At 48.8% G+C, this 12,980-nt stretch overlaps 1 protein-coding gene across 12 annotated transcripts in view; it reads left to right on the top strand.

Annotated features, from left to right (window-relative positions):
- Nucleotides 1-12,980, top strand: part of chchd3a (coiled-coil-helix-coiled-coil-helix domain containing 3a) — a 297,090-nt gene that overhangs the window by 80,512 nt on the left and 203,598 nt on the right. For 6 of the 12 annotated variants that reach the window (XM_052517235.1, XM_052517234.1, XM_052517236.1 and 3 more), the window contains exon 6: nt 172-255. The exons of the other annotated variants lie outside the window; for them this stretch is intronic. In XM_052517235.1, coding sequence (XP_052373195.1) covers nt 172-255 — 84 coding nt within the window. The remainder of the gene's footprint in view (nt 1-171; nt 256-12,980) is intronic. 12 annotated transcript variants of the gene reach the window in all.

Here is a 12,980-nt window from a genome sequence, read left to right as displayed (position 1 = left end):
TCTCTCTCCTTTCCCCTCTCTCTCCTTTCTCTCCTCCTCCTCTTCTCTCTCCTCTCCTTTCTCTCCTCCTCTCTCCTCTGATCTCTCTTCTCTCCCCTCTCTCTCCTTTCTCTCCTCCTCTCTCCTCTGATCTCTCATCTCTCCCCTCTCCTCTCTCTTTTGTGTGTGTAGGCCAAGCAGCTGGAGCTCAGAGACCAGGAACTGAAGAAACAGGATGCCTTCTACAGGGAACAGGTTGCCAGGCTGGAGGACAGGGTAAGGGAACACTATCAACCAGCATACTACTTAGTACACTACACAGCATCCAGTAGTGCTCTATACAGCCTACTACACAGCACATTATCCAGTAGTGCTCTATACAGCCCACTACACAGCACATTATCCAGTAGTGCTCTATACAGCCCACTACGCAGCACATTATCCAGTAGGGCTCTATACAGCCCACTACACAGCACATTATCCAGTAGTGCTCTATACAGCCCACTACGCAGCACATTATCCAGTAGTGCTCTATACAGCCCACTACGCAGCACATTATCCAGTAGTGCTCTATACAGCCCACTACTGCGCAGCACATTATCCAGTAGTGCTCTATACAGCCCACTACAGCAGCAGCATTATCCAGTAGTGCTCTATACAGCCCACTACGCAGCACATTATCCAGTAGTGCTCTATACAGCCCACTACGCAGCACATTATCCAGTAGTGCTCTATACAGCCCACTACGCAGCACATTATCCAGTAGTGCTCTATACAGCCCACTACGCAGCACATTATCCAGTAGTGCTCTATACAGCCCACTACGCAGCACATTATCCAGTAGTGCTCTATACAGCCCACTACGCAGCACATTATCCAGTAGGGCTCTATACAGCCCACTACGCAGCAAATTATCCAGTAGTGCTCTATACAGTCTACTACGCAGCACATTATCCAGTAGTGCTCTATACAGCCCACTACGCAGCACATTATCCAGTAGGGCTCTATACAGCCCACTACGCAGCACATTATCCAGTAGTGCTCTATACAGCCCACTACGCAGCACATTATCCAGTAGGGCTCTATACAGCCCACTACGCAGCACATTATCCAGTAGTGCTCTATACAGCCCACTACGCAGCACATTATCCAGTAGTGCTCTATACAGCCCACTACGCAGCAAATTATCCAGTAGGGCTCTATACAGCCCACTACACAGCACATTATCCAGTAGGGCTCTATACAGCCCACTACACAGCACATTATCCAGTAGTGCTCTATACAGCCCACTACGCAGCACATTGTCCAGTAGGGCTCTATACAGCCCACTACGCAGCACATTATCCAGTAGGGCTCTATACAGCCCACTACGCAGCACATTATCCAGTAGTGCTCTATACAGCCCACTACGCAGCACATTATCCAGTAGTGCTCTATACAGCCCACTACGCAGCACATTATCCAGTAGGGCTCTATACAGCCCACTACGCAGCACATTATCCAGTAGGGCTCTATACAGCCCACTACGCAGCACATTATCCAGTAGTGCTCTATACAGCCCACTACACAGCACATTATCCAGTAGTGCTCTATACAGCCCACTACGCAGCACATTATCCAGTAGTGCTCTATACAGCCCACTACACAGCACATTATCCAGTAGTGCTCTATACAGCCCACTACGCAGCACATTATCCAGTAGTGCTCTATACAGCCCACTACACAGCACATTATCCAGTAGTTCTCTATACAGCCCACTACGCAGCACATTATCCAGTAGGGCTCTATACAGCCCACTACGCAGCACATTATCCAGTAGGGCTCTATACAGCCCACTACGCAGCACATTATCCAGTAGGGCTCTATACAGCCCACTACGCAGCACATTATATCTCATCAGCATACACCCTACTTAAAACAGCTTGTTTCACTCCACTCAGCCTTACACTGTAACACACAGACTCCATACGGAGTCTGCATCACACCATCTCTGCTGCCTGAGGGAACTTTTGATAGAAAAACAGTTTTCTCTGCAGCTCTGCGTCCTCGCTCCCTCCCTCCTCGCTCCCTCCCTCCTCGCTTCCTCGCTCCCTCCCTCCTCGCTTCCTCGCTCCCTCCCTCCTCGCTTCCTCGCTCCCTCCCTCCTCGCTTCCTCGCTCCCTCCCTCCTCGCTTCCTCGCTCCCTCCCTCCTCGCTTCCTCGCTCCCTCCCTCCTCGCTCCCTCGCTCCCTCCCTCCTCGCTCCCTCCCTCCTCGCTCCCTCCCTCCTCGCTTCCTCGCTCGCTCGCTCCCTCCCTCCCTCGCTCCCTCCCCCCTCTCTCTCTCCCTCCCTCCCTCCTCGCTCGCTCCCTCACACCCTCGATTCCTCCCTCGCTCCCTCCCCCCTCGCTCCCTCGCTCCCTCCCCCTTCTCGCTCTACACCATAAGCCCCTATGGTGTTATCAGACTAAAGATGAGGGGAAACATCTTAACACTTTCTCTCCCTTTCTCTCTGCCACTGCTGTCAAACTGGCCTTGGTATCCATCCTCCAAGTGGAAATCTCACGCTGCTGCCAGTGTGATCTCTTGCACTCTTTTTTTCCCCTCCTGCTAAAGATGAGAGGTCAAATCACACACACAGAGAGAGACACACCGTACACACAGTGTGAGATCTGGCCCGTACAGACAGACCATGCTGCTGTTCTCAGTCAGATATGTCCCCTAGGGAGGGTACGAGGGGTCAAATACCTTGTTTAGTCCACTTAAACTGACACCCCCAAGCTGTTTCCCAATGTGTTGTCCCCTCTAGATAGGGAGGAGAGGTTTAATACTTACATTTTAGGGGACAAACTTATACAAAGCAATCTGACAATTATTCTTCACACTTTTCCCAGTTGGGTTAGTGTCTTTGAGGGGAATAGGGGTCCAACCGGTTTGTCTCCTTCTGTACAATGTCATAGTGGAATAAGTAAGATATGCACTCTAATGAATAAGAAAGCCCACCCATGCATGCACACACACACACAATCTGCATCGTAGTGGTGGGAACCGGGGTCAAACACTTTGTCTGCTAAAAGATTTGCCTCCCTACCGACAAGCTCACTCAACTCCATAAGACATCTCTTCAAGCTGGGAAAGAATAGAGCAACAATTTGGATGTACCATCACCTTCACAGCAGCCAAAGACGACCCTAAAGGAGTTGGTGGTCAAACTATTTGTTTACCAAATGCTAGAGCCAGGTGTTGTTCCTGGTTGCATCACGTACATATGACAAATCCTGGTCCGATGGACAGTTGGGACAGTTGACAGTTACTTGGAGTATGGTAGTGTCTCTGTGAAGAAGTGAAGTGGAGAGGTCTTATTTAATGACGCTTGACAAGTCTGGTCATCAATAAATCATTAAAAAAGAATAGCAGATCAATATCAACACTTTTCACCTGCAAACTCTCTCTCCCTTGGAAACACTGTAGCAACAGAATAATACACAACAACATAATAAACCACTAGTTAGAAATACTATAGTAACAACATAATAAACCACTAGTTAGAAATACTATAGTAACAACATAATAAACCACTAGTTAGAAATACTATAGTAACAACATAATAAACCACTAGTTAGAAATACTATAGTAACAACATAATAAACCACTAGTTAGAAATACTATAGTAACAGAATAATAAACCACTAGTTAGAAATACTATAGTAACAACATAATAAACCACTAGTTAGAAATACTATAGTAACAACATAATAAACCACTAGTTAGAAATACTATAGTAACAACATAATAAACCACTAGTTAGAAATACTATAGTAACAACATAATAAACCACTAGTTAGAAATACTATAGTAACAACATAATAAACCACTAGTTAGAAATACTATAGTAAAAACATAATAAACCTGTAGTTAGATATACTATAGGCCCATGTCCATGTGATGATACTCGTAGGAATAAGAGAAAACAGAATTAAACTTAGGGGGGAAGACATTTTCTCACAGTGACTACAGAAGAATTGGTTTTAGCTTTATTTTAAGGCCACTGTGGACTTTCCTTATCTGGTACAATGTTTGAAAACATTGTAATAATGTTGGTTAGATTGGTTGTTAGATTACTACAAGACTAGTACACAGTAAAGGCTGCAATGCTGATGGCACGAAGACATGAGCAGAGATGAGTTGATGAAAGTCAGGATAAATCCAGCTGACTGGAGAACAGTTGGTGCCATGCTGCTGTGTGTGGGATCCAGTGGGAGCTGTCATCATAGAACTGATCTGAGTCTAGTGCTACTACTAACGTAAGCTCTTATTGACCCGACAGGTGGTCATGCATCAGCTATATGGTCCCAGCTCAATATCCCCACGCTGTGACAACAAATCACCTTCACACATCATGAGGAGAGGGAGACAGAGAGAGGGATGAGGGGGGAGAGAGGGGAAAAGAGAGGTAGGGAGAGGGTGGATATAGGGTTGAGCGAGAGGGAGGGAGGGATAGGGAGTTAAAGGGGGCTGGAGGGAGAAGAGGGGACAGGGGGCTGGAGGGAGAAGAGGGGACAGGGGGCTGGAGGGAGAAGAGGGGGCTGGAGGGAGAAGAGGGGGCTGGAGGGGAGAAGAGAGAGGGGACTGGAGGGAGAAGAGGGGACAGGGGGCTGGAGGGAGAAGAGGGGCTGGAGGGAGAAGAGGGACAGGGGGCTGGAGGGAGAAGAGGGGCTGGACAGAAGAGGGGACAGAAGGGGGAGGGGGGGCTGGAGGGAGAAGAGGGGACAGGGGGCTGGAGGGAGAACAGGGGACTGGAGGGAGAAGAGGGGACAGGGGGCTGGCGGGAGAAGAGGGGACAGGGGCTGGCGGGAGAAGAGGGGACAGGGGGCTGGCGGGAGAAGAGGGGACAGGGGACTGGAGGGAGAAGAGGGGGGAGGGAGAAGAAGGGACAGGGACTGGAGGGAGAAGAGGGGACAGGGGACTGGAGGGAGAAGAGGGGACTGGAGGGAGAAGAGGGGACTGGGGGGAGGGAGAAGAGGGGACAGGGGGCTGGAGGGAGAAGAGGGGACAGGGGACTGGAGGGAGAAGAGGGGACAGGGGACTGGAGGGAGAAGAGGGGACAGGGGACTGGAGGAAGAAGAGGGGACAGGGGACTGGATGTGCTGAACACCAGTGAGTTTCAGTCCTATACATTTATAGAACGGTATAAATATGATCAATGCCACCGGCCCCAAATGCTTGCTTCCGTTTCACAGACCTGTAACATACAGAGCCTTCAGAAAGTATTCTCACTCCTTGACTTATTATGTTGTGTGGTTTGAAATTGGGATAAAATTGTCATTTTCTTTTCAACATTTTACAAAAAATACTCTGCAATGTCGAAGTGGAAGAATAATTCTAACATTTGTAAAACATTTATGAAAAATGAAACACCATCTTCATTAGATAAGTACTCAACCCACTGAGTCAATGCATGTTAGCATCACCTTTGGCAGTGATTACAGCTGTGAGTCTTGCTGGGTATGTCAAAGAGCTTTGCACACCTTGATTGTACAATATTTACACATGTATTCTTTAAAACATTCTTGAAGCTCTGTCAAGTTAGTTGTTGATTTGAGTCATTTTAGCAGACAGTCTGTCCCTGAGAGACTTACAGTAGTGAGTGCAGACATTTCCTTCCTTTTTCATACTGGTCCCCCGTGGGAATCAAACCCACAGCTGGCCTTGTCAGTGCCATGCTCTACCAGCTGAGCCATGTTCATGTCTTGCCATAGATTTTCAAGCTGGTTTAAGCTACAACTGTAACTAGGCCACTCAGGAACATTCAATGTCGTCTTGGTAAGCAACTCCAGTGTATATTCGGCCTTGTGTTTTAGGTTATTGTCCTGCTGAAAGGTGAATTTGTCTCCCAGTGTCTGGTGGAAAACTCCCTAGTTCTTGCCGATGACGAGCATACCCATAATATGAAGCAGTCACCACCATGCATGAAAATATGAAGAGTGGTGCTCAGTGATGTGTTGGATTTGCCTCAAACGTAACACTTTGTATTCAGCACATATAAAGTTAATTTCTTTAGTTTTACTTTAGTGTTTTGGAGTATTTCTATTCTGTACAGGCTGCCTTCTTTTCACTCTCATTTAGGTTAGTATTGTGGAGTAAATACACTGTTGTTGACCCATCCTCAGTTTTCTCCTGTCACAGTCGTTTAACGGTTTTAAAGTCACCATTAGCTTCGTGGTGAAATCCCTGAGCGGTTTCCTTCCTTTCCTGAAGGGTGTATTGATACACCATCCAAAGTGTAATTAATAACCTCACCGTGCTCAAAGGGATATTCAATGTCTGATTATTATTCTTTCTTTTTTAACCCATCTACCAATAGGTGCCTTTATTTGTGAGGCATTGGAAAACCTCCCTGTTGTTTGTGGTTGAATCTGTGTTTGAAATTCACTGCTCAACTGAGGTACAGAGATGAGGAAGTCATTCAAATATTATGTTCAACACTGTTTTTGCACACGCAGTGATTCCATGCAACTTATTATGTGACTTGTTAAGCAAATGTTTACTCCTGAACTTATTTAGGTTTGCCAAAACAAAGGCGTTGAATATTTATTGACTCAAGACATTACACCTTTTTAAAATAAATGTATAATAAAATAAATAAAATGCATGTTTCTACTTTGATATTATGGGGTACTGTGAGGGGGGGAAAAAATCTCAATTGAATCTTTTTTAAATTCGGGCTGTAACACAACAGAATGTTGTCAAGTGAAACACAAGTCAAGGGGTGTGAATACTTCCTGAAGGCACTCCACAAGCAGCATACATGCTTGTTTTGGGTCATTTATTGGATAGCTTCATTGGGGGTCTTTTATTTCAAAGTCATTGAAATGGTGGCACACTAGACTAGAACTGTCAGGAAAACAAAGGTGAGTGTATTATGTGTTTGTGTCGTTATGAGAGTTTGTGTTATTCTGTGTGTGACTTGTGGATCAATGGCGGGCGTATTGCATGTTGTCTTGCTGTGAATCGCTCAGGGAAACGGCTGGAGTTGCTGTTGGTTAGAATCTTCTTAACAGCCTCTCTATTCTTCCTTTCCCATCTCTGTCTTGGTCTCCTACCTCTTTCATCTCCCTCTCTCCTGCTGTCTCTGTCACTCGCTCATATTCTTCTGTCATAACCTTTAGCCCCCCCCCCTCTCTCTCTCTCTCGCTCTCGCTCTCTCTCTCGCTCTCTCTTCTCCTCACAACATCTCTCTCTCGCTCTCTCTCTCTCCCTCTCTCTCTCTCTCCCGTACACACACACACCCTCCGAACCAAACGCACACAGAGAGAATAAAAGTCTGATATATATTACATGTCTCTTTCAATTCAACACAGCCATTCATCAGAGGGTTCCTAGTGACAGGCCATCACCAGGGCCTGGACAGCTCAGCGCACCATGGCTGTGCTCATTGGCCACAGCGGCCAAATTGACTCTGAAAACAATATATATATAGATTACATTTTCACTCAATATCTGCTGTAAAACAATCTCATATTTAACAATCTGCACTCTGTTTTTTTTCCTCTTTGTCTTTCCCTGTTTTTCAGTTCCCCGTGTTGAGAATGAGCCTCTCATTCCTTTTTCTTTGTCTCTCTCTTGCTCATCTCACGTTTTTCTTCTTCATTTTCATCTCTTTTGCTCGCTCTAGTCCATGTCTATTGATGGAATTGGATTTTCCTCTCTCCCCGCGTTGGGGGGACAATCACCGTTACAATTGCCACCTCACAGTCCTTGAAGTAAAGTAAAACTCCTGTATGAAAGAGATACAGAGATGGAGTGTTTAGTCTCAGTAATAGCTCCTATTCACCGCCTGATCAATACTTTGTCTACCTGGGAGCAGAAGCATCAGCAGTTGTGGCATGACAATGTGTCTTTTACCTTTCAACGACGCCTTCTGTGAGTCTGACTCAGGCAGTGGAAAGACTAGACCAAATGATTGAAAGGACTTCTAAAATGTATGTGTAACGAACGACAACAGAGCAACTAGATGTGTTACCTGCTGGAATCGGTGGTGTGGTCTTAAACGTTGGCTGGTCTGGTCCGTTGGCTGGTCTGGTCCGTTGGCTGGTCTGGTCCGTTGGCTGGTCTGGTCCGTTGGCTGGTCTGGTCCGTTGGCTGGTCTGGTCCGTTGGCTGGTCTGGTCCGTTGGCTGGTCTGGTCCGTTGGCTGGTCTGGTCCGTTGGCTGGTCTGGTCCAGATCACACAGTAGGCCAGGACGTTCCCTTAACCGGTCAAGTCAACAAGATCACACAGTAGGCCAGCTCCAGCTGATGGGGTGTTGGCAGCCATATGTCACAGTGAGAGAAGTGACATTATTGGGGGACTGCAGTAGAAGTGCAGTGAGGACATTATCAGTCAGGTCCTTCAGTCACGGTGTGTAGCAGCGGGAGCCAGGTGTGTGTGTGTTTCTCTCGCTCTCCTTTCTCTCTCATTTAATTACCGTTGCATTATCAGCAGATAGGACGACGCAGCAGGAGCTGTCCCCACTCTCTCTCTTTCTCTCTCTCTCACACACACACACACACACACTGACCCTCAAAGAGTGTGAGAGATACAAGTATTGTAGTCTAACACATGCATGCCTACACACACATGCAAAGGGCCTAACCTGACATAGAGAAAGTTCTGCATTCAGATCAACCTGGGAGCCAACTTCCATACACATGTCCCTGATGTGTCCCTTTTGATGTGAAATGGCTAACAGTGTAACAATCAGTCAGCCAATCAAATGTGCTTATACAGAAACCCTGTCAAAACCCCAAGCAGCAAGCAAAGCAGATGTAGAAGCACGTGGCTAAGAAAAGTTACAGCGGCTGACGGCGTTACAACCTGACATAGAGAAAGGTTACAGAGCTGCTGGGGTGTTACAGCCCTGATGTCACAGTGAGACAGGCTTACAGGGGGACGGCGGACATTATCAGTGCGGTTACAGAAACGGTCTGAGCGCAACAGTGTACAGTTTCTCTCGTCTCCTTTCTCGGCATTTAAGACTGGCGTTACAGCGACGGCGTTACAGCGCTGCCCCACTGACGGCGTTACAGCGGCTGACGGGCGTTACAGCGGCTGACGCCGTCAAAGAGTGTGAGGCAAGTTTACAGCGGCTGACACAGCATGCTACGGCGTTACAGTATTGAGGCTGCACGCGGGCTGACGGCGTTACAGCGGCTGACGGCGTTACAGCGGCTGACGGCGTTACAGCGGCTGACAGTGTAACAATCAGTCAGCCAATCAAATGGCGTTACAGCGGCTGACGGCGTTACAGCGCAAAGCTGTACAGAGGCACGGGCGTTAGAAAAAGTTACAGCGGCTGACGGCGTTACAGCGGCTGACGGCGTTACAGCGGCTGACGGCGTTACAGCGGCTGACGGCGTTACAGCGGCTGACGGCGTTACAGCGGCTGACGGCGTTACAGCGGCTGACGGTGACGCTCTGAGTCCTTAATTCACCGTAGCAGAGCTAGCCGTCTATCATGTCTCCGCGGTGCCTCCCGCCGTCCCTAGGATGTTAGAGGGATGGACTCACCAGGCCGCCGTCCTCCTGTTTCCCCATGTCAGTCCCCATGTTGGCCAGTCTCAGGGATTTATATGGTGGCGCTCCCTCGAGTCATTCCTTTAGTAACAAGCCGCTGGGCCGTCCAACGCAGCGGGGTCTTCCCCTCGCCTCCCTGCCAGGGAACAGATAGCCATTAACCAAGCGCTTTTGTTTTGCTCATTAAAAATGTTGGAGAAGGCTTTTTAATTGGACACGCCAGTTCTGTCCCTTACTCTTCTCTATCCTCTCTGTATCACCCGAGTGCATTAGCCATAATGACTTCATTTGTCTCTGACACCCCCACCGGCCTTATTTACCACCAGACAAGGTAAAGCTCTCCCAGGCATGTAAATAGAAATCAAAAGGATGAGGGTGCTCTGTGAACAGTCCAGGAAGTCTGTTTTGCAGACCAAAAAGGACCGATTTATAGCTTAGAAACCACGAGAAGCAGGCTATTCTAAAATAGACTGCTTATTTCTGTTTAGTGTGACACCAATCAAGCCCAATTGGCCCTGAATCATAATAGAAGTATTTTTCTCCCAAAATAGTAGATTTTGGGGTTGGTGAAGTGTTGCACCCAAATCAACCCGAGGGTGGTCAGGTCCTATCGTTCCTACTGATTGAGGGGCTCTGCTGCACTCTAAATCAGTTAGGAGGACAGCAGGAAATCACAATTTGAGCCCCACTCGTTAATCACACACAACAGCCTCACAAATTACACTGTCTGCTACTCTGTCTCCCACTCTGTCTCCCTGCACAGGCTGTAGGCGTGTAGGTGCTTTTTTTCTGTATGCGTGTGTGTGTGTGTGTGTGTGTGTGTGTGTGTGTGTGTGTGTGTGTGTGTGTGTGTGTGTGTGTGTGTGTGTGTGTGTGTGTGTGTGTGTGTGTGTGTGTGTGTGCACCCGCTGGCCCTGCAATCACTGGCCGTTTGTGCTTCCTGATGGATTAGGGTTCTGATTAGTGGCAGCGCTGTGATTTATTTAGTTATTATTATTATTAGTCACTTAGTATTCAACACAGAGACCAACACCACATTCTAGCAACCGCTGTTACGCACACACAGACAAACACACGGGTTAAATCCTAGTCTTAATGTCAGTGACATTGAGGAAACTGCCACTGATGGTTCCCTGACTGGATAGTCTGCACAAACGTTGGTTAAATCTCAAACACACTGGTTAAGTTCTAGTCATGCCATTCACATTGAACTCTTAGCCGGTCTGACACAACTCAGTTGGTTACTTTAATTGGAAGATTTGCTAGTAAAGTGAGAGATTATTGGTGAGAGATGGTTGGCCGGGGCGTCAGTAAAGGGTGAGGTGGTTGGCCGGGGCGTCAGTAAAGGGAGAGGTGGTTGGACGGGGCGTCAGTAAAGGGAGAGATGGTTGGGCGTCGGTAAAGGGAGAGGTGGTTGGGGGCGTCGGGGGAGAGGTGGTTGGAGTAAAGGGAGAGGTGGTTGGACGGGGCGTCGGTAAAGGGAGAGGTGGTTGGACGGGGCGTCAGTAAAGGGAGAGGTGGTTGGACGGGCGTCGGTAAAGGGAGGTGGGGGGCGTCGGTAAAGGTGGTTGGACGGGCGTCGGTAAAGGGAGAGGTGGTTGGCCGGGGCGTCGGTAAAGGGAGAGGTGGTTGGCCGGGGCGTCGGTAAAGGGAGAGGTGGTTGGCCGGGGCGTCGGTAAAGGGAGAGGTGGTTGGCCGGGTGGTTGGTAAAGGGAGAGGTGGTTGGCCGGGGCGTCGGTAAAGGGAGAGGTGGTTGGCCGGGCGTCTGTAAAGGGAGAGGTGGTTGGCCGGGGCGTCAGTAAAGGGAGAGGTGGTTGGCCGGGCGTCAGTAAAGGGAGAGGTGGTTGGCCGGGGCGTCAGTAAAGGGAGAGGTGGTTGGCCGGGGCGTCAGTAAAGGGAGAGGTGGTTGGACGGGCGTCAGTAAAGGGAGAGGTGGTTGGACGGGCGTCAGTAAAGGGAGAGGTGGTTGGGGGGCGTCAGTAAAGGGAGAGGTGGTTGGTGGTGCCGTCAGTAAATGGAGGTTGGGTGCCTGGAGTGGTTGGACGGCAGGTCAGTAAATGGAGAGATGGTTGGACGGGCGTCAGTAAATGGAGAGATGGTTGGACGGGGCGTCAGTAAAGGGAGAGGTGGTGCCTAGTGGTTGGGGCCAGTAACCAGCAGGTAGCCTAGTGGTTAGAGGCAGGTTGCCTAGTGGTTAGAGGCAGGTTGCCTAGTGGTTGGAGGCAGGTTGCCTAGTGGTTGGAGGCAGGTTGCCTAGTGGTTGGAGGCAGGTTGCCTAGTGGTTGGAGGCAGGTTGCCTAGTGGTTGGAGGCAGGTTGCCTAGTGGTTGGAGGCAGGTTGCCTAGTGGTTGGAGGCAGGTTGCCTAGTGGTTGGAGGCAGGTTGCCTAGTGGTTGGAGGCAGGTTGCCTAGTGGTTGGAGGCAGGTTGCCTAGTGGTTGGAGGCAGGTTGCCTAGTGGTTGGAGGCAGGTTGCCTAGTGGTTGGAGGCAGGTTGCCTAGTGGTTGGAGGCAGGTTGCCTAGTGGTTGGAGGCAGGTTGCCTAGTGGTTGGAGGCAGGTTGCCTAGTAGTTGGTGTTGGGGCAGTAACCAGCAGGTAGCCTAGTGGTTAGAGTGCTGGGGCAGTAACCAGCAGGTAGCCTAGTGGTTAGAGTGTTGGGGCAGTAACCAGCAGGTAGCCTAGTGGTTAGAGTGTTGGGGCAGTAACCAGCAGGTAGCCTAGTGGTTAGAGTGTTGGGGCAGTAACCAGCAGGTAGCCTAGTGGTTAGAGTGTTGGGCCAGTAACCAGCAGGTAGCCTAGTGGTTAGAGTGTTGGGGCAGTAACCAGCAGGTAGCCTAGTGGTTAGAGTGTTGGGCCAGTAACTGAAAGGTTGCAAGAATCCCCAGCTGACAAGGTCATCCGGGTTGGAGCGAGCGGTCGCATCGCACTTCGCTCCGCAGGTTGTATAACTTTTTCATTACATTTCATTATAGTACAACGGTTGATTTGTCTAATCTTAGCAATTTCTTCTTAGCTAGCTACATAGCCGTCCTTGTATCAGAGATAATTGCATAATTATCGTATTTCGTCGCCCCCTAACGTAGCCTTCACTGCTATTCGCCCAGCAGCTAGCATACGCTAGCAAACGCCCACAGATTAGCATCACTGTAGTGCTATTCACTCAACTGAACGACTTGATTAGTTTAGTGTTAGCTAGCTACATAGCTGTCTTTGTTTCCAAGATAATTGTGTAGTTAGAGTGTGTAGTCTTGGAGTGATTATCTTAATTTACCGAGGTTCGCTAGCCAGCTATTTGTTGTCCTTAACGTAGGAGACTCTGCTAGCTAGCCAACAGCTAACAGCTAACAGCTAGCCAACGTCTACTGAATAGTATTCAACAACCCGGTCGCATTCACAGGTAGTATCACATTTTCATTTCATTTCATTACAGTACAACGGTTTGATTTGTTTGATCGTAGCTAGCTACATAG

Source organism: Oncorhynchus keta, unplaced genomic scaffold (genome assembly GCF_023373465.1).
Source record: "Oncorhynchus keta strain PuntledgeMale-10-30-2019 unplaced genomic scaffold, Oket_V2 Un_scaffold_630_pilon_pilon, whole genome shotgun sequence".
Lineage (NCBI taxonomy): Eukaryota > Metazoa > Chordata > Actinopteri > Salmoniformes > Salmonidae > Oncorhynchus > Oncorhynchus keta.
This window is presented reverse-complemented; position numbering and strand designations above follow the sequence as displayed.